Source organism: Drosophila serrata, unplaced genomic scaffold (genome assembly GCF_035046125.1).
Source record: "Drosophila serrata isolate PLE 108 unplaced genomic scaffold, ASM3504612v1 contig_349, whole genome shotgun sequence".
Classification (NCBI taxonomy): domain Eukaryota; kingdom Metazoa; phylum Arthropoda; class Insecta; order Diptera; family Drosophilidae; genus Drosophila; species Drosophila serrata.
In genome coordinates this window covers 174473-196014 of record NW_028257247.1, presented here as the reverse complement: position 1 = coordinate 196014, position 21542 = coordinate 174473, and the positions used below count along the sequence as shown (strand labels likewise).

The 21542-nt window shown below is 42.0% G+C and overlaps 1 protein-coding gene across 23 annotated transcripts; it reads right to left on the bottom strand.

Moving 5' to 3' along the window:
• Window positions 1–769: 769 nt before the first annotated feature.
• On the bottom strand, window positions 770–20610 carry hlk (hulk). Of its 23 annotated transcripts, none has more exons than XM_086838553.1 (28): window positions 19907–20610; window positions 18147–18303; window positions 17914–18080; window positions 17461–17496; window positions 14752–14934; window positions 14457–14600; window positions 14256–14389; window positions 14010–14190; window positions 13624–13938; window positions 12907–13221; window positions 12200–12844; window positions 11941–12123; window positions 11683–11820; window positions 11438–11620; window positions 5979–6110; window positions 5437–5760; window positions 5192–5380; window positions 4995–5132; window positions 4319–4564; window positions 3517–3699; window positions 3330–3461; window positions 2984–3151; window positions 2411–2567; window positions 2183–2349; window positions 1968–2124; window positions 1741–1907; window positions 1501–1683; window positions 770–1436 (listed from the first exon to the last, which is right to left on the bottom strand). In XM_086838553.1, the coding sequence occupies exons 1-28, from the start codon at window positions 20118–20120 to the stop codon at window positions 1249–1251; spliced, it is 5526 nt and encodes a 1841-aa protein (XP_086694679.1). In that variant the 5' UTR covers window positions 20121–20610; the 3' UTR covers window positions 770–1248. The 23 variants fall into 23 exon arrangements, 22 of the variants coding, with proteins under 22 accessions (XP_086694679.1, XP_086694668.1, XP_020815470.1 ...); XM_086838542.1 differs by lacking the exon at window positions 2984–3151 and having other exon boundaries at window positions 19907–20317; window positions 20397–20554; XM_020959811.2 differs by lacking the exon at window positions 2984–3151.
• Between the last annotated feature and the right edge of the window lie 932 nt (window positions 20611–21542).

The window sequence follows — 21542 nt, the reverse complement described above, 5'->3', positions numbered from 1 at the left end:
GATCTCTTTAATTAATAAACTGGACATCTATAACTAACTTCATTCTTTTGGATAACATAAATATATAATTTGTACCTATTTTTTGTTTGTTGTACTATTCCAAAGGGTTATGACGTTAAACCCTTTTATGCTATAATACCCCCATAGGAAGAAACTTATAAACATACACAAAAAAAAGAAACTATAAATATTAAAGCTACTTAATTTGGTGACAATTTTCACATCTGTTGCATGCAGATCAAGTTTGTTAAATAATTTGACTAAGCTCACTTTCGCCCTATTAAATCACTGTAATTGAGGGGTTTTGAGTTTGGGTTAAAAAAATGTCAATCAATATCACGTAATGAGAGCTGTGCGGAAGTACTCTAAAAAAGTGGTAAATAGGGAGTTATTTGAGTTTTATGAAGACCATCGCCAAATATTTCGATAGTTTTTCGATTTTCTTAATGATCATTAAAATATTTAAGTTCTAAAAATATTTTTTTCTTTATATAAGTATGAATGTAAGCATTCGCTGAAATAAGCTATATTAAAGGAAATACAAATAATCTATTTAAGTGAAGCAGAATAACTAGCATCCCATACATAGTTTGTTTCTCTTCAGTACCGTCGTCATTTAATATTGTAAAATTAGGTAAAATAAAGGTCGATATGGTTTATTAAGAACCGCTCTAAAATGCTTAAAAAACACAGGTTAAAGCTGTAAGCAAATATGTATACCTTTTTGTGTCCCTTATATCCAAAATGTATATAGTAAATTAAACTTGAATTACTGTAAAAATTATTATTGGCATTTATTTCACAATATTATATGGCAATTAAATTTAACTTTAACGTAATTACTATGACTTGAGTTTGTTGTTTTATTAGAATTTTTATAAAGTACCATAGGTATGAAGACAAATGAGTTCTATATTGACGTAAATATGAGCATGAAATATGGAAGTATCCAAAGTATCAAGCTGTTCCAAAAGATATTTCAAAAGCAATGGATCTTAGTTAGCTTGGGACATTTGCGTAATGGTCCACCAAGCACAGTCGATTGTATCGGCGTCTAATTTAGACGATTTGATGATAGATTGATGAACATTGATACATTGAGATGTGATGATAACCATTTTAGGATTGATTTTCTCGTTAAGGGTTCCCTCTCCGGTCGAAACCCATGATAGTCCATGATAGTTGCATAACTATTCAACATGTTTCAGTGCTTCTTTCCAACTGTTACCGTGCTCTGACCTATCGCATTCACGATTGCTTGGGATGCTGAACGGGTGGCGGGGGCGCTGGCTTGAAGCACTGGAGCAGGAAGGCTGTGTAGATGACAAAGGCCACTGCCAGGGCGATCAGGGCGTACATGAAGATGTTTAGCTCGGGCTGCCGGAAGCGGTTCTTGCGCAGCCATTCCAGCACCTCATCCTCGGAGAGAAGGTCACCTTGAAAATGAGATGTGGATGTCAGTGGAGCTCTCATATTTTATCATTGGGAGTCCTGACTTACCCCTGTATATGCTGGGGAATCGCCGGCGGAAGTAGACCATTGCCGGCAGTTTGGTGACTCCCCACTTCTTGGCGTAGCGTGAGTCGGCCATCTTAACAAAAGTTATATCCAGGTTATCTGTCTCGCTGTCGATGTTTTCGAGCTTTTCGAGAGCTGCCGAGCTGTCTGGTTGGTTGTGCTCATCTAAGGAGAGGGGTTGGACTGTAATTTGCAATTTAGAATTCACTTTATTTTACTTACAGAAGAACACTGATAAGAACTCGTTCTCCTCAAGAAGCTTGTCAAGCATTTTACGGTTAACTTCTTCGATTTCGTTTTTAATTTCGAATACGTCTTGGGAGGTCAGCCAGGTTATGACTTTGTCGTGTTGATGCATATCGCCATCATAGAGCACGGGCACTTGTTTTCTAGAATTAACAAAGACTAATTCACACGTCCGGCTAAGCTAAGGTTTATCGAGAACCAACCGGAAGTAAACCAGGGAAGGTATGTTGACAATTTCGTATTTCTTGGCTGCTTCGATGCTGGCAATCTTTACAAAGTCAATTCCAAACATGTCGGCTTCACCGTCGATCTCCTCTAATTCCTCCAAAATCTCCTCACACTCCGCACAGTCATCGTCATCTTAACGAAATAATGTCTTAGGATTGGGGTTAAAAGTAAGCGTTAGAAGAAAACTTACAGAAGAAAACGACTAAGAGAGTGGACTCGGCCATTAGACGGTCCAGCATGCGCTCGTTGACCTCCTCGATTTCATCAGCCAACTCCCGGTTGTCGTCATCAATAAGCCATTCCAGTACTGACTGCTCATTCTGCAGGTCACCCTCAAAGAGTAAGGGATTTCCATTGCTGTGGGCCAGTTTATGGGGTTATCATGATATACTAGTTAGTTATTACTCAATATATTTACCGGAAGTAAACCAAGGCCGGGAAAGTCTTAATCGAATACCGCTTGGCAAGTTGTGGGTCCTGGATCTTCACCATGTGAATACCGAACACATCGCATTCATCATCGATCAGCTCCAGACCCTCCAATATCTGGTCGCAGATGTTGCAGTTAATTTTGTCTGATGAAATAAGTCGACTTGGTAAGTAACATCATAAGGTAGAGTGAGTATTTGAAATTTTGTGGCAAGCTTGAGAGTCGGTTAGCGATTTTGTGAGAGGCAAAGAAAACGCCGTAAAAATAAGGTATTCGCGTCCAAACTAAATTTCCATGAGTTGCAAAATACATTAGATTAAATATGGTCGATCGATCTATCCGTGCCCGAACTCTATGATTTTACTCAACTGCCGAAGAAGACATTATTAAACGCAATGAATACAATTTAGTTTGGTCGTAATACGAGGAAAGCCTGGTTAAGAGCAGTCAAGAGTTGTTTCTGGACATAGAACAGAGCTCCTAAAAGTGGTTAGACGTAGTTAGGACTCAATCAAACATGCGCAGTCGGTGGTGTGCACACGAAATACGGAATACGAATACCTTGTTTTGCGATACGTTTTCTTTTACGTGAGATGTAGTTTTGTACGAATTGACTGGATGAGTGTTTTGTGGATTTGGTGGTGGTGGTCAGGTTGCTTTCTTTAAGACTAGAGGGAGAGCAGAAACTGCGGCAGAAAGCGGGTTGCTTTCCCTTGCGCTCAGGCGGCACTGAGGGTGGTACGTTCGGGTTCAGGTTCGGTTCAGATTTTTAAGTCAGGGAAAGTTTTGTGGATTGTGTTCGATGGAGTGTTGGGGTCGGGGATACAGATACAATAACAATAATTCAGAATGTGTGAGATCATGAGTAGGTGCTTCTGGGAGACATTTGACAGATTAAGCTACTCACAGAAGTACACGGCCAGGTACTGCGTCTCCTCCACCATGGTCTCAAGCATTTGGCGGGTTATAAGTTCGATGCGATCCTCGGTCTTCTGTGTGATCAACCACTGAAGCACCTCCTCCTCTTCGCTGAGTTCGCCTGCCCAAAAAATAGATTACTAAGACTAAAAGGGACTGAAATGGGACTTGCGTACCCTCAAAGACATTGGGTATTCCACCCTCAAAGTAGACCAGAGCCGGGTACTCGTGCACTCCATAGCCATCGGCCACGGAGAAGTCTCTGGTCTTCACGAAGGTTATGCCATGCTTGTCGCAGTCGTCGTCAATGTTCTCCAGCTCCTCTAGTACCTTGGTGCACTGCTCGCAGCCGTCCGCATCTGACAGTCAAGGTTGGATTACACACATTATTCAACACTCACAATACACACGGGAAACGGTGATATATAGGGTTCTACGACAAGCACTAAACGTTTATATGTAAGGCAGAGTAACAGCAAGAGTTGACATTGACATTGGGAATATGGCAGATTGTGCAGCTAAGATACAATACATAAGTCCTGACTCCACGGCACGCTCGTGTCCTTCATCGAAACTTAAAAATCTCCATGATTACTGGACGAGCACACGTGGAATCAGCAGAGTTGGTGATGATGTGTGAGTAAGTTTCAGTGGACCAGACTATTACGTAGTACACAACAAGCAACACAAAGCACAGAATCGAGCATAGGGTACGACTGGAAGTGCATAGTGAAGAGATAGAGAGAGTCTAGAGAAGGTTTCGGGAGTCACTGAGAAACAGAGAGAAACCAGAGAAACAATGAGATAGAGGGGGAGACTGGATTTCGCTACGCCGGATCACTTATGGAGGTTTGTACGTTCACTTTACAAGGCGGATGTGGATGCGTGGTGTGTTTCTGGTGGTGCTGGGTTATGTGGAAAAACATTCTTGGACTCATTCCAGTTGCACGACTTCTATTTGGAAAGATGATGCACTACCATCTTCTTGCTTTCCAGCCGATGCGTCCGGTGGTGCAGATGCACCTGCTGGCGCAGACGGTGCATCCGAGGCCGCTGGCGACCCATCCGCCCCGCCAGCAGCCGCCTCGGAAGGATCCGCCTCACTGCCGAAGGCGGCAGCGGCGCTGGCGGCTCCGCCCTCCTGCTGGTGCTGATCGCGCTCCTTTTTCAGACGCGCCTTGCGCGCCGCTTTGGAATTGCAAATGTCGCACTTTGTCTTGTTCCCTACGTTTTGGTTTTGTGTGGTTCGGTTTGATAGTTCAGAGAGCGCAGTCGTAAATAGAAATATAAACAAAGTCTTTTTGGGTTAGATACACAGAGCTTATAAGCCTAAAATAACTTAAAACCTAGATGGTTAACTACAATTACACAGAGTTCGCTGCAAACTGTTTGCGCAAAAGCGTGATTGTCAATTCCACAAAGTGCATTTTTGACAAATGGTACAGAGTGTTAACGATTTTCGTGATGCAATTTTTCTTTTAAATTTGAATGTATTCCTTTCAGGATGAACGAAAACAGAACATCAACATTGTTTGGACATTGTTTTTTGTGGAAATTGAAATCACCAAACCGATTGCAGCACCTAATACCTTCGATTGCCTCATAGCTTAAGAGTATTCGCCAGCAGAGACTGCTACCTGTGCTGAAAACTTACAGAAATACACGGCAATGGAGCCAGACTCTTCAATTAGCTGAACGAGTCGTTCGCCTTCAAGATCTTCGATAACATCTCCACTTGGGTCCTTTTGCGTGATTAACCAAGTGAGGATCTGTTCTTCTTCGTAAAGATCACCTGGAAGGAGGAGCAGAAGTTGTTTCTGACATCGAACTATCTGGAATGGAGCGTCCTACCGGCATAGATAACTGGCTCCTTGGACGTCGGCTTGAAAAAGACAATGGCCGGCAGAGCAAAGACTCCATACTCCTTGGCCATTTGCTTGTCGTCGATCTTGACGAAGTCGATGCCCGCCTTGTCCGCCTCATCGTCTATGTGCTCCACCTCGGCCAGGACGCGAGGACACTGCTTACACTCGTCGCTGTCTGGGGGTTTAGTTAACTGTCAGCCTGGGCTTCACCTGGGCTCTATGGGAACTTACAGAATATCACCGCCACGTAGTCTGAGTTCTTGCGGATCTTCTCGAACATCTTGCGGTTGACCTGCTCGATGTGATCGGTCATCTCCATGTTGGCCGGGCTAGTCAGCCAGTCGAGCACCTCCTCCTCGTCATCAATGTCGCCATCGTAGTTGATGTACTTCCCCTTGCGGAAATAGGTTAGTCCCGGGGGATTCCTGTAGCCGTACTTCTTGGCCATTAGCTTGTCGTGCATTTTCACTATGTGAATGCCATATTCGGCGGCTTCGTCGTCGATCAGTTCGATGTGTCTCAGCACTCGGGGTGAGTCGGGGTCGTCATCCTTGTCTGAAATAGAGGGAATGTTATCAGAGGCGTTAATGCAGATAGCCACAAGGGAGTCTAAGAGTTATCTTATGGACTATTGATTGAATTTTGCATGTGTTGTTGGGCGGCAGTTACAGTTTTTAGTGGGCGCCATTTAAGACTACTTAGTTTATGAAACACTTCCTGGATGTCTTTATAACCTGTACCTTAAGCACGTCCTGAGCGTCCATTATACTTACAAAACACAACCGCTAAAAAGTCTTTGGTGCCTATGAACTCGAAGAGTTGCTCCCGATCAATTAGCTGAATGCTTTGGTCGGCCTTCTGCTCCAGTATCCAGTTGAAGACGTCTTGATTGCTTGCAATGTTGCCTATATGTGTGTCATAGATATAAGGAAATTAATTTGTTAGATTTGTTTCAACAGAATTCCCTGGTTCCGTGTTATCCAATTGATGGCACATACCTGTTGGCTGCAGTTTGTCAATCAATCATCAGGATTCATTTTGTGAATATATATACACAAAAAAATCGCTTTGTTTTTGCTGCTTTTCACGAATAAATATAAATATTGAAAATTGGAATTTGGCCAAGACCCACCAGGCCATAATTATTAGCCTATGACTCACAATAAGCATTTGTTTAAATTTGTTTAAAAAAGAACATACGTATAGTGGTCATAATATATCTTCAGGAAATATATATTATACACATTGTGTTTTAATGTTTGAAATTATTTGAAATTTTGTTAGAAATAAGAGATCCTAATTATTGATTTGGATGGTTTTTATTTCATGTTCTTACAATTTTATAGTGAAGTTTGGTTTACAAAAAAGTGCTTGTGCTTTTGCTTTTGCTTTTGCTTTTGCTTTGATTTGCATTTGATTCTTACAATTTGAAAATTGGCTTGATAAAAATACATTCGCTTGTTCTTGACTTAACAGCTGCTGTTCAACAAAAATTGTTTACATAAAGTTTGGATTTAGTTACAATTGCGTGTAGAGTGGTAGACTATAGCTTAAGAAAACATAGGTGATCATAGAGATATATAATTCGGTACAGGTCCATACCGATAACAAAAACAACAGCGAGCGGTACGGGTATCGCTCTCAGAAGAAAACAAATAAAACAAAATGGCAGGCTACATAGAATGCGAGGCCATTGTTCAGCGAGAAATGGACTTTCGTTTCCATAAATTCACAACAAAATTAAGTGTGCTGCAACACCTTTGACAACAAGCTTATATTACAAAATAGTATATATTGACTATGGCTGCTCTGTACGAGGTTATTAAGAAAATAGTTGACAGCTCTCGTCGTTGCACGTTGGTTGATAGTTTGACAGTTGGCTGACAGTTGTGCACTGTCGAGTGTAAATTGTTTCAAAAAATATTTTCCGTGTGTCCGGTCGTTTGAGTTGGTTGCTTTGGCTCTTGTTAAAATTAGACTTACGACGTAAATGTAAATTGTATATTGTGACAAAAAGAAGTAGTATCAAAAAGGCTGAAGTTGTTGTTATTGACAATAGACAATTTGCGATTGATTTGTTAATAACAAAGATTTGCTGGATAAATATACAAGTGAAAGTTCTCAGAAGTTTTATAGTTTGTTGTTGTTGAAGTAATTGCTTTTAGTTTGAACAAAGTTTGTTGAAATCCGTTGACAAAATGCAACAAATGTGTGTGTTTAGTTTAGTTATAGATCTGGGTCGGCTTCGAGACGCAGCCTCCCCCTTGAAAATAGTTTAAGCGAAAATATCAACGAAATTGAAGTTAGTAAGTTTTTCTTTTCCATCGTTCATTATCAAAAGTTTCTTGAGTTGCTCGTCGGACTCTGCTTTTCAACGTGGAACTGCGAGCAGTGTTCAGCGGCTAAGAAAGGTGTGTGGACTATGTGATCTGATCAGGCACCGAGGATGTATATTGAATATATTCAAAATGTAGTAGAGCCCAGGCCCCCGTTCCCCGGCTAAGTATAGACTTGGAGGTTAGTGGGGGAAGGACCTATACACAGCCATACGAATTCGAATATTCGGTTGGTTTTCTTAGTTGTCTTTGGCAGTCACACAGAGATGTAGATTTAGTTTAAGGAACCTGTCATTGAAGGTTCTTTTTGGTGGCTATAGAGTTTTGGGTTGCTTTTGGTATTTGGTATTCTGATATTTTGACATTTGGTTTATCGGTTGACAACGTGCTACTTAGTATGGCATATCATTCAATCATACAATCACCATTTAACTGTCTGTGCTTTTCCACACACTCAGTTAAATTGTTGCCTTACTCCCACAGAGAGATATCCTGAAAAATGAGGTCATACAAATTTTTTAGTCGATTTTGGAAAAAATTAACGCCTGCAAGACACAAAAAGAGAGAGAAAAGAGAAGAGAAATAAACAAATAAGGTAATGACCAATTTGTGCGTGTGTCTGTACGTGTCTGAGTATGGGCACAACAACAGCAAAAATGAGCAGTTACAGGACAGGTGAGTCTGACTGGAAATGATCTGTGTCTTGGCTTGTTTCCACTACGACTAGCTGACTACGGGGTCTAGTCCGATGGTCCGAGGCGACTACGTACCGGTCTTCACATTCAGCTTCCCGGACTTCTTGGACGACTTCTGCTTGGACACCTTCTCCTCCTGGGACTCTTCGTCGTCGTTGTTGGCCACTGGTTTCTTTCCAGCCTGCGGCTTGTTGCTGCCTCCGGAGCGCTTGTTGGCGTAGGACACCTTGACCAGGGGCTTGTCATCGTCATCATCCTCATCGTCATCATCATCGTCGTCGTTGTCCTTTGCGGCCTTAGAGGGCTTGGTGGCCTTGGCTGCCGGCTTCTTGGCCTGAACTGGCGGCTTGCTGGCCGACTTGCCGGCTGGCGCTGAGGTGGCCGAGCTGGCGAACTGGAAGTTACCGCCGCTGCCCACCGAACGCTTGCCCTGATCGCCTTCGCTGTGTCCGATGCGCTGGGCCGTCATCTTAGGAACTTTCGTTGACTTCTCCAATTTGGTTGGACAGCATTGGAATGGTTTGTAATCGTTGGGCACGTAATTGTTGCCGCGCTTAGCTGAATGGCCGTCGTGGCCCAATCCAACATAGAAACATTCGTCATCTGTGTGTGAGCAAACAAACAAAAACATTTTGTCAGATTGTTTAGTTTTAAAGATTTTTTTTGTATTATATTTCGGTTTACTATCAACAGAAGGTTCGTTACGATAAGTTATCAAAAACGTTTAAACAAGAGTGCATCGTTGTAGGCGAGAACTAAGAATAAAAGTCGTTAACTGGCTTTCAGTACTTTTCTTCAACAACTCCGACATAGCCACAGAGAGAAGGAAAGAGAGCAGTTAGTACGATTTCCGGTTCGATTTCAATTGTTTTCAGACTCGAAAAAGTTTCTTTGTTCTAGAGTAAAAAGCGTGCTTTATGAATGGAAGATACTTGAATTGTTTGAGTATAATTTGTAAAATAGATCTATATATATATCAAAACTAATAACTGACAAAATGCTTTTGATGCTGCTGACTGTACAAGTACAAGATTCGGATTGATTCTATTTCATACATTAACATATTCGATATCAGAGTTAGGCCCACGGGGTAGTATGTTTTTGCGGTGTCAGTGAAGCCCTCGGCGCTTCACTGGACCAAATTTTCGGTTCTTTTGTATTGTTTATATGCTTAAATATTTTCTAAGGCACAGCAGGATCGTTATTAATTAATATAATTAAACAAACATACGGATTACTTAAAGATAAAATGTAAATCAAACAAAATAGGTATTAACACATTTTCCATTGTCATTTGTCAGAACAGTTACGTTTTCCAAAATAAAAAAGGACTCGTATATGTAATTTTGGCCTTGTTCAAATAATTTCAAACATTGTGTCAGCTATGGTTTTAGTTTTTTTTTTTTCATTTTTCTCAACTTTTCCCTTTGATGTACCATCGGTTTTAACACTTAGCCACTAAATAGGTTAACGCTTGGGGATTGGGTTCAAACATTCGACGGGATCAAACACAGAAGACATAGGCTTTAGGCTGGGGTTATTAATATGTGCAGATGTAAATGGCTTGACTCTACTATTTCTGATTGAGTGTCTTCCGCACATGAGATTTGCTTTAGCACAAAAGCCTTGAGCACAGTCAAATCGAAAGAAATGTTATCGGTTGTTACCTTGATTAAATGCATTTCTATTTGAATTCCTTTTCCCCAAGTCTGTAGATAGACAATAGCATGAATTGTAATCGAAATTAAGAGTGTTTGGTGAAGTTCATAGTGCAAGGTGGGACGGGAGTGGGATTGGATTTTCGGTCGGGGGGACCAACATTGAACAACTTCAGTTAATGCTGCGAGAGCAACTCACATTCAAGAATTACCTATTTCGTCTATTAGCCGACCCGAGCAAAGGTCAGCAAGGCGATGTATCGTTCGCCCCTTGGCAGTATGCCTATATTTTGGTTTACTTTTAAGATCCATTTCCTCGTCGTCTTCATCTTCATCGTCATCGTCTTTGTCATTGTTTTCGTCATCGTCGTCTTTCTCTTCGTCATTCTCATCCCCATTGTCTTCGTCTTCCTCATCCTCATCCTTTCCTTTTGTATCATCATCATCATCTTCATCCTTATCCTTCTCCTCATTTTCATCCTCCTCATCCTCATCCTCTTCATCTTCATCCTCCTCATCTTCATTATCTTCTTCATCCTTCTCATCATCATTTGTATCTTCGTCCTCGTCTTCATCATCCTCATCTTTATCTTTATCTTCATCTTCATCCTCATCTTTACCTTCATCTTTATCCTCATCTTCATCCTCATCTTCATCCTCATCTTCATTCTCATCTTCATCCTCATCTTCATTCTCATCTTCATCCTTGTCATCACCATTTGTATTTTCATTGTCATCCTCATCCTCATCATCTTCGTCATCGTCATTTTTATCTTCATTCTCCTCATCTTCATCATCATCCTCATCATCATCTTTCGCGTCTTTATCGTCCTCTTCATCCCCATTTTCTTCATCCTCATCTTCTTCGTCATCATTTTCATCATCACCATTATCCTCATCCTCATCTTCTTCGTCATCGTTTTCATCCTCCCCATTTTCCTCATCCTCATTTTCTTCATCTTCATCTTCCTCCTCATCATCATCCCCGTCTTCATCGTCGTCTATAGCTCTCCCGTTCTCTTCGTCATCTTCTTCATCGTCATCATCTCTCCCATCATCCCCCTCTGCATCGTCTTCTTCATCCCCGTCATCGTCATCTTCCCGTCTCTTTGCTCGTAGTCTTTCTTTTCGAATCGCATTCTGCAGACGCTTCAATCTTTCCCTCTTATCCTCATCGCTTTCCTTGGGATAGCGTAATTTAACAATTTTTTCATCACTCGCACCGTCATCGTTGCCTATATCGAAAATTTGCATTACGTTCGGTTTATATATATTGAGCAATATAATCGGGTATATGATAATTGGATGTAGCAATTCGGTGGGATTTCTGGAACCGCTTTTCTGCGGCTCAACTGATTTTGCTTCGAGAGTTTGGCTTATGAGCGTGAGTTAGAAAGCAGAGAAAACATTTTAAACAAAACGGCTTACTCTTTTGATTGATTAACCACTGCAGCACACGGTTTTCGTTTTTGAGATTACCTAGGGGAGAGAAGCAACCAACTTAGAGGTATCTGATGTACATATATCCTTAAATATCACTCACCATCATACATGATCGGGACGCCCGTCTCGTAGTAGACCAAAGCTGGGAATGCGAAAATGCCGATTTCATGGGCCAACTTAACGTCATTCGATTTCACAAACTGAATGCCGTGCTTATCGGTGTCATCGTCAATGTTCTCCAGCTCCTCCAAGATGTCTGAGCACGATTCGCATTCATCGTCATCTAAGCGAATTGAAGTGTATCGTAAGTAAAGTCCTTTTATGGATGCAATCCTTAGTACTTACAGAAGAACACAGCCAGGTGTTCAACATCGTTAATTAGGACTTGCAGGGTCTTGCGATCAACAGACTCAATGACATCAGCAGTAGACTCGTGCAAGTCAATAACCCACTCAAGAATTTCCTCTTCCTTCATCAGGTCACCTTAAGGATATAAAAAAAGCATATGATTACTAAACTGAGATCAAAAAAGCATTTCTTCAATGTCGGTTTGAATTGATCCCAAAGATTTCTGAATTATAATCAATCTTTGGGATTACTCACCGGTGTAAATTGTTCTAAACTTATGTCTATAAAATGCAAGTGCCGGCAGACCGGGCAGATCGTATTCCTTATCAATATCATCGTCTGATGTCTTTACAAAGTCAATGTCTTTTTCCTCGCACTCATCATCGATGTTCTCCAGCTCGTTCAGGATCTTCTGGGCCTTCTTATCACCCTCGGCATCTGTAAGTACAATATAATATCGAATCGATATTAGTTTTAGACCTTCAAAACACAATTCATTAATTAATTTTCTTACAGAAGAACACGACAACGTGATCGTTCTCGGCCAAAATCTTATCCAGCATCTTCACATTGACCTCCTCGATTTTTCCGGGAATTTCAAGGGTTTCATCGTCCGTGATCCAGGCCAGCACTTCATCCTCATCGTCTAGGTCACCAGTGAAATGCAGGGGGTCACGGTTTCTGAAGAACACCAGGCGTGGATAAGTCTTGACATTGTATTTCTTGGCAACTCCGGTATCCTCAGTGGTAACGAAAATGATGCCAGCCTCGTCCAATTCATCGTCGATGCTTTCCAGGGCATTTAGAGTATGGTCACAGGTCTCGCCAGGCTCGCATGGACCGGTGAAGAAGACCACTACATATTCGTGCTCATTGATCAGATTGACCAGGATTTCATCGGTGACCTCCTCAATTGTAGCTGTCTTCTTCTGCACCAGCAACCACTCCAGCACCTCGTCCTCGTTCATAAGGTCACCCTCGTAGAGGGCCGGGATCTTGTTCTCGAAGTAGATGAGAGCGGGCAAGTGGTCGAGACCGTACTCCTTGGCCTCGGCGGCGTTGTCAATGCGCACAATGACGATTCCCTCCTTCTCCAGCTCATCGTCAATGTTCTCCAGTTCGTTCAGGATGCGCATGTCCTGCTTGTCGTCCTTGTCGTCTGTGGGCAACAAATTAGGATTAGTGATTGTGATAGCCTTTATTGACTTATGAGGTACTTACAGAAAATAACCGCCAAGTGCTCGGTGTTCTCGACCAACTTGTCCTTCATCTCATCAGTGACTTCGGGAATTTCGGAGTAGCGCTTCTGATGCACCAACCAGCCAAGCAGCTCATCCTCTTTCATCAGATCACCCTCGTAGATGTGTGGAATGCCACGTTCAAAGAGTACAATCGAGGGTATATCATCAATGCCCCATTCTTTGGCCTCCTTGTCATCATCGATCTTGACAAAAGCAATATCGTTCTGATCGCACTCATCGTCAATGTTTTCCAATTCTGCGAGGATTTTCTGTGATTTCTTTTGGTCTTTGTCGTCTGTGAAAGTAATTTATGGAAGTTAGTTAAATAATTATGGCTCAAATAGGAAGCTAACGAGAAATAAACCAACAAACTGAGGTTTTGCTCAACTTGTAACTTGGGAACATACGAACTTCTCTCTGAAAGGTCAAGCTAACCTTGGCATAAAAAAAAAAACAAAGAAAAGATCTACTAGTTCAGGGTTTAGTTCCAGTAAATTAGTTTTTAAAAGCGCTTTTGAAAATTATTACTGATAAAGCACACTGAAAAGTCGGCAGATTGTTACATTTACGAATGCAGACACTCAGACACACCCAGAGATACAACACCAAGTTGGCTTTACAATATCTACAGAGATTGGGAGTCGAGTGTGCAGCGTTCCCGGCACAAAGTCATGGTGTGGGATCTGAAATCACTTACAGAACAGAACAGCTACGTGTGGCATTTTCTCAATGATCAAATCCAACATTTCGTCGGTAATGTCCTCGATTTGATCGGAACTCGTTTGCTCTGTAAGCCATTTCAGGAGCTTCTCCTCATCCTCCAGATTGCCTTCGTAAATAGTTGGAATGCCTTTTTCAAAGTATATCAGTTTAGGAACTTTATTGATGCCATATTCGACGGCCTCCTCGGGATTGTCGATCTTCACGAAAGTAATACCCAACGCGTCGCACTCGTCGTCGATATTCTCGAGCTCTTCGAGGACTTTCTGGGACTTCTTGTCGTTGTTGTCGTCTGGAAAACAGCTTGTGAGCAAAATGGGGGCGACTGCTTAGGCTCTATGGGTATATGTATGGAATATTTACAAAACAGCACTGCAATGACGCGTCCCTCTTTGATCATTGTGTCGAGCATTTCGTCAGTGACATCCTCGATCTCATCCCGTTCCAACTGCCCCAGCAACCATTTCAGAATCTGTTCCTCGTCCATGAGATCGCCGTCGTACACGTTTGGAATTTCTTTTTCAAAGTAAACAATTGCCGGAATCTGCAGGGCGAATAATATGCGTCAAAAGGCGATTCAACTGCTCTCGAACTGGGGCCAAGTCGTACCGAATCGATTCCGTAATCGCCTGCTGCCTTGGCATCATCAATTTTCACAAACTGAATGCCATGCTTGTCGCAGTCGTCGTCGATTTGCTCTAGCTCCTCCAACACGGTCATCGAATCGTCGTTTCCATGATCATCTGCAGATTGATATCATTCGGTTATTGTATCACGTCCTCTCCGCTGACAAATATTCCCTCTACATACAGAAAAGCACAACCAGGTTGTCGATATTGCTAATCAGCGTCGACAGCGTCTTGGAGGTGACGTCCTCAATCACGTCATCCTCATCCCCAGTCGACTTATTCTGCACCAACCACTCCAAGACATCCTCCTCGCGCTGGAGTTCACCTAGAGACACAATTCCGATGTTAGCTAATTGAATATCGACCTGTGCATGGGATTGATGTATGCTGTTGGTCTGTCTGAGGTTGAAATTGAATTTGATTTTGTGGGCTGGCAGTGGTGGTTCTGAGTTAAATGGGGTGTGCAATGGCAGTACCTTCGTATATGATCGGAGTCTGATGACGGTAGTAGACCAGCGCTGGCAGATTGCCCAGATTGTATTCGTCGGCCAAGGCCTCGTCGTGTATTTTCACAAATCCGATGCCAAGCTGATCGGCCTCGTCGTCAATATTCTCCAGCTCCTGCAAGGCCTTCGCGCACTTGCGGCATTGCTGTTTATCTGGCGATCGGTGGATAGATTGTTGGTTGGCATAGAATCAGGCAAACAATAGATTATTAGGTTCGGCCGACAACAGAGGAAACCGCACGGGAGACGGAGGAGTATCATAGTACAGGACGGGGTTTGGTGTCACGGATAGGTAGAGCATTCACGGATTACATTACGTGCGGCTGTAAGTTGCGGGGTTAATACAGAGTCGTCTCAGACGAAGGCAGATGCATGCAAGGGCCATGGAATGCCATTCGGCTGCAGTGTTACCCAATATGTACCCCAGGCGATTCGGTTATTTACACAATTTTTGTTTACAGCATCCCCATCTGTCTGCGTGCAACCTGTTGCAATGCATACGCATCTCTTGGTGCCACAGCCGCGCTCTCAGGCGAAACTGAAAAGTGGTGAAACGCTCGAAAGATTCAGTATATTCCCAAAAAGCTCTCTCCTTCCTTTCGCTTAGTCTCCTATCCTATTTTCAATTATTTATCTCTTTCGCTTGCCACACTCTTTTTCGAAAGCTTCCCTGCCGACGCTGCGTATACGTAATATGTGTTTCTGTGGGGATTTGTTGGTGAACTTGTAAGTGGCAAATGAGCCACATGCTGCGAAGTTTGTGGCCACCTATCACAACACCACATCTGCGGGAAAGTGCAGTAAACTTGCTATACTCCTCTATAAAGGAAAACTCTGCTAAACAGTGACATAAATATCCGTAATTTTCACACTCAGCCTCGAGTACGATCTCTTTTGCGGGCCCCAGTCGAGTGGGAGTCGCCAAGGCGACAAGGCCAAAGCACACATTCGCTCGCACACATTTAACTCATAATTTACTGCAGATATATGCATAGATACATACAAACGTATATTTATAATAGAATAGAATAGAGAATTAAACACGATTATGGTGCTACGACTCTGCCGCTGACGGTCTGTCCGAATTTTGGCTCTGGTGCAGACATGGGCAAATGTTGCATTTAACTAAAAATAGTGCAAGTCAGTCGGGAAAGTGCATCGCACATATATAATTATATAGTTATACAGTTATAGAGCTGCAGGGGGACATGTGTGGGTATTCGAACCACACACATTATGTAAATGTGCATTGGCCGCGACAACTAAAGAGCTGCCCATAACCAAGCATCGCCGGCTGGCGCTGGGCGTGGCCGTGCATGTGCCGTGTTGACGAATTGCCATATGCAAAAGCAATTAAAAGTGCTGTCTGTCCGCCCGCAGCCTCCGCCTCCCTTCGCTGGCGCTGAATGGATAGAAACTCAATCGAACTCAAGTGGATGGACGGAGGCGGAGGCGGAGGTGGAGGTGGGCGCGGAGGAGGAGCGAGACAATGGGCCAAAATTTCATGTCCTGTCTCACCTACATGCTGTTCGTATCTATGCATAACAGAGCTTGTATGCCGTCTGCGTTTGATAAAAATACCTATGTGTAGATAATGTGGCGGATACTACAGATACTCGGATACTCATGTGTGTTCTCGCTGGCATGTGGATGCCCACTCTATAGTTAGTTGTTTCAGAATTAAGCAAAAATAACAGCAGCAGCAGCATCAACAGCCAGAGAGGCAAAAAATTATTTTGTTGGCCGACCGACCAACTGCTTGAGTTTCTATTTTTATCACCAAAATTGTAGGTGGCTGTGTCGGAAAGAGATGGCATTCGACAAATAAATAAATAAATAAATCCTCTACACTTTGTTGTTGGCCAAGACATATCGGCGTATATGTTGTCATAGGTACATATATATGTACATACATATATACAAAACGCACTGATTCTGCGAACTTTCGGCATTCGATTTATGGGTTTCAATATAGGTAAATTCCTTTCATTGTTCTATATTCTCACTCGGTCGATCATCAGAGTTTTCAAGTCTCCTCAGATGCCACGGTTGCTTAAAATAATAATCATAATATATTCTGCATTCTTCAATGACCTAAGCGCACCCGTCCAAGTCATAGTGCTGGGGTCAAGATTTCTAGGATTGTTGAGGAGGAGATGCCATGGGGACAAAAACATAACCTGGCGCCGAGCCCAGACATTCATCTGCACTGTCTCTGCTGCTGTAATGTTTATTATTATACGTATACGTAATATACATACATATGTGTCTAGCTCGGACGACAGCGAATGCAAAATGTGCCTTTCTAACTAAAATTACTAAGAATTACTATATATATACATATTCCCTTGCCATGATATCGACTTGAATGGAAATCGAAGATACAGAAACCGCTTGCTTTTAGAAAGGAACTTTAACTTCTAGTAACCCGCCAAATTTGCCCAAATGGTTCCATGAATTATTCGGTTATAAGGGTTATGTAGCCAAATATATACACATATATATCGCATCTTGTTTTGTGGATTACTGGAATCGGGAGAATTGCATTAAAATGGTGTGGGGGAGGGATAAAACGATGTGAACAAATTATTTTGTTGGGAAACAGAGTTTCAAAGTGGGGTAATTAGATGGAGAAGGCAAGACAGAAAATATCCCGATATTTATTCACGGAAAACTTACCCATAACCCTGGGCGGGCATGTTTCATGATCTGGACCTGTAGTCGTTCGATAAAATATACAATTCATTGATAAATGTCGCGTATGTAAATTGGCTTAGAAAGGGGACAAGTACCGCCGGAAGAGAATTGTTTATATAGAGACACATAGAGAGTTAAGTTGGCCGCCATTTCGCTTTGGTTAGTCACAAGTAATATACGTATATATAGAGATAGATACAGACATACGCATAAGTACTAGCTTTACAGAATATACAGTACAGGTAAATATGGTTGTAGGCTATACCTAGTTGTATGATTTTTAGTCACAAGAGAGCTAAACTGTTTGTGTTCGCTAAAAACTGCAACTGCTTTAAAATAGAACATCATCATGTCAAATCACCGCCAATAGACGTGATGGGAGTGGTGAAATTTCAAAGAAATCAGTGTGAGAAAGCCAGGTTCGGGCAGACTTACAGAACAGGACGGCTACGAAGTCGGTATCCTCGATGATCTTCTGCAATATCTTGGCATTGACCTCCTCGATGCGATCGGGCAGATCCATGGCCTCCAGAGAGGTGAGGAAGTCGAGCACTCCCTCCTCGTCCATGAGGTCGCCATCGTAGATGATGGGCTCCTTCTCCCTGAGATTGGATCGAATTCGGGATCGGTTAGGTCTTGCGGCAGCGGTACCGAGGGGTGCTACCTACCTGAAGTAGGTGAGGGCTGGGAAATTCTTAATGCCATACTGTTTGGCTAGTCGTTTGTCGTTGATCTTCACAAAGTCCACACCGAAGGAGTCGGTGTCATCGTCGATTTTCTCGAGTTCCGCTAAAACCTTATCACAGGTCACACAGCTGCGCGCATCTGAAATCGTAGAAGCGGGGCATGTTAGTGTTTTGGATACGCGATCAGATCGAATTGAGATACCAACATCAATTGACAGCCAGCAACTGCGGCTGCCGCATGACGCCAGCCAAGGCAGACGCAAAAATCACATTTAAATCCAAATTCAAACCCCTGGCTCTGCCAAACCGAATGCCCAAGAGATTATTCATTAATATAGTAGACGCAGGATGCATCATCGGCCTGCCCTGAGCGAAATAAGGCTGAATAAATGAATGAAATGACAGCCAAGCCAGAGCAATTCGGTGCTATTAATGCAACAGCAACTGCCAACAAATATACTACAAATTCTAAATTAATTCATAAAATTCATGCAGCCACTATTAGGGAAATGAATTGCGCCAGACAAAAAACCAGTGCTTGCCCCGATCTCTCTGTATATTCTTTTTCGTATTTAACCGCCAGGAAATCCTAATAAACACCGAGCCATAATTTATTTGTCTATCCATTTGAGGGGTCTTTCAATGATTGAAAAGTAATAATAATATTTACGGATTCTAAGTAGCCACCAGATACATGGAACAGATGCAGATGCTAAATTGTTAGCTAACTGCTTAAGGAAATCCGAAGCGAATTTTATAAATACAGTTTACTTGATGGATATAAAGTTATTTAATATAATTCCATTCCATTTTTTCTTACGAGTAGCTTATTATTTTGGCATTGGACTTAAGGCTTTTGGATTTATAATATTTTCATTGTCAATAATTATTTTTGGAATTGCCGCCAATGTTAACGAAACATATATAAACACATTGGGGACTAGGTAAAATGGTGTGTATATAGAAATATATCTTGTCGTGTATATTAACTTCAGCGAAGGGGAAATCGGCTTAGAATCATACGTAAGTTCAAGGTAATTAAGAAATAATATACATATATTCATTAGCTATTAGCAATTTGTTTATACGACTTTTTTCGATGAATAACTCAGCGGATGGCACTGGGGAACCATTTTATTTTTGACCCAAAAATAGATCACCGCAGATCGGCGTATATGTATATATGTACAATATACATATAAGAGTGTTTTGAAACAAATTAAAAAGGTCAGTAAATCGGTTGCCAACTGGAAGGGAAGAAGTGCCTGCTACTTTCTGTGCCAAAAGTTTGCGCCAAAAAGCGAGAAACCAAAGATATATAAAAAGCTGCAGCGGATTCAAAGGCGACGGCGACGGCGACGATCGACGGACGACGGACGACGGACAACGGACGAAAGAGCAAAAGAGATTTCTCTACTCATAAACAGAACGCAAAGATTGCCCACCATCAAAAGATATATAGACGAGGGGCTGCCTGAGAGGAATATAAAAAGAGAAAAATATATAAAAAAAAAATTAACCAAATGAAAATCTCGGACGGATTTCGAGCAACAAATTTTTCACATATTTTCATTTGTATGGGAATTTTTAGAATTTTCACTAGCGAAAATTTATATAATATGGCTTCTGCTTCTGTTACTATTTCGAGTCGGTTGCCGGGACAGCTCGTTACTTGCTCCACTCTGGCATACACGCGCATGTAGGATTCACACACTCAGATTCTAAATTTAAGCTCAACTTACACCAGAAAACCGCAACGTAATCCTTGTCGGCCAAGAGCTTCTCCAGCTGCTTGGCATTGACCTCCTCGATGACCGCCTCAGGCTCGAGCGGCGCCGCTGGCTGGGATCCTTTCTTGTTGTTGTTGCTGTTGGCGCAGTTGACATATCCGGGAAAACTCAGTGCCAGCAGAGCGCACACGAGCAGCGTCAGAGTCTTAAGGCGAGTGACAGTCATCTTTCGGTGGCACGCACTCGGGGAGTCAGTAGGGTTCGCTACCTTCGGTTGGGGTCCTCGTTGCGGTTTAGGCCTTTAACTCGAACATGCGTGCGTGCGTGCGATCTGGCGGCTATGGTACTATATAGTTGGTTCGCTCACGTCGTTTGGTTTGGTTTCGTTATTATTAAAATTGATATTCCTTTGAGAGTCGGCCACTATTTTTAGGTGATAATGGTATTTCTTTCTTTCGCAATTTATTTTATGTATAACAACTTTTGGTACACTGATACATACATACGGGGCTCGTATATATACAGGCGATATATATAGGGTATATATGGGGGAAACTATATATGTATTTTCTTGCTTTCTATTAATTGAACGATTTCCGCGGACTGTACTCTTTGCCTTTCTGATTTTGTTCCACTCCGTGCAGAGGTCCGCTCGCAACTGGTGGAAATTCTGTGCCATTCAAGAGGCCTTGCCTGCCCGAGCTTTAGGGATCTTCGCATCTTCGGATCTCCGTTTCGCTTTTGCAGCTTTTGCCTCCCCTCGTTCTTCTCGTGGAAAGCTTTTCGAATGCGGGAGAGAGCGCCGGAAGGCGCGATGCACGACTGTGGGAGGAGTGTGGTGAAAGTGCTCAGCGAGCGAGAGTTTTTCCGAAGATTCGCATTGCAGTTCTCTGTTTATTATTTTTTGGATGCAAATGCTTGCTCAGTGGTCTAGCGAATGGTTCTATAAAAACAAATGCCAATAAAACACTTTCACATCAAAAATACGCCTCACTAGCGTTGAGTATTATACAGTTTAAGAAATTAAAAAAATTTCCCAATAAATTCTTTTACGTTTACTTTTTTTTTGACTCGAACTGTTTTCAAAATTTTTATATGAAATTTGGGCAACATCTAAGGCTGCACAATTGAGACATCACAAATCATTACATACAAACATATGTATATTGTTAAGTTCTATTAGTATTTTATTATCAATTGTTTATTTTCATCAATGCAGTAAATTTTAGTTTTTTAAAATCAAAATTAAATCCCTCAATAATACCGCGCCCAATTGTAACAGAAAGAAGCTGCCAGACCTAAAACAAGGGCCCCATGTAATCTGGCAACGCCATCAGACAACGCGCGAATTAAAAGGATACGGCCAGGGCTAGAATAAAAACATATCAGAATAGCTGGCGGAGATAGCTTTAGCAGTTTAGCTTTAATTTGATGTGGTATATATTCTGCAGAATAAAGTTGAGACTTAATTGCATGATATTGAATTGAATTAATTAAATTTGTATCCGAAAAAACAAATTTTAACATTTCGAAATATTTAGAAAATTGCATATCAAATTATAGCCCCTTCGTTCAATGTCTCTACTAATACTAAAACGATAGTGTTGATACACGAACGAAGTCAGCTGTTTGATAGACTTAGTTTCGC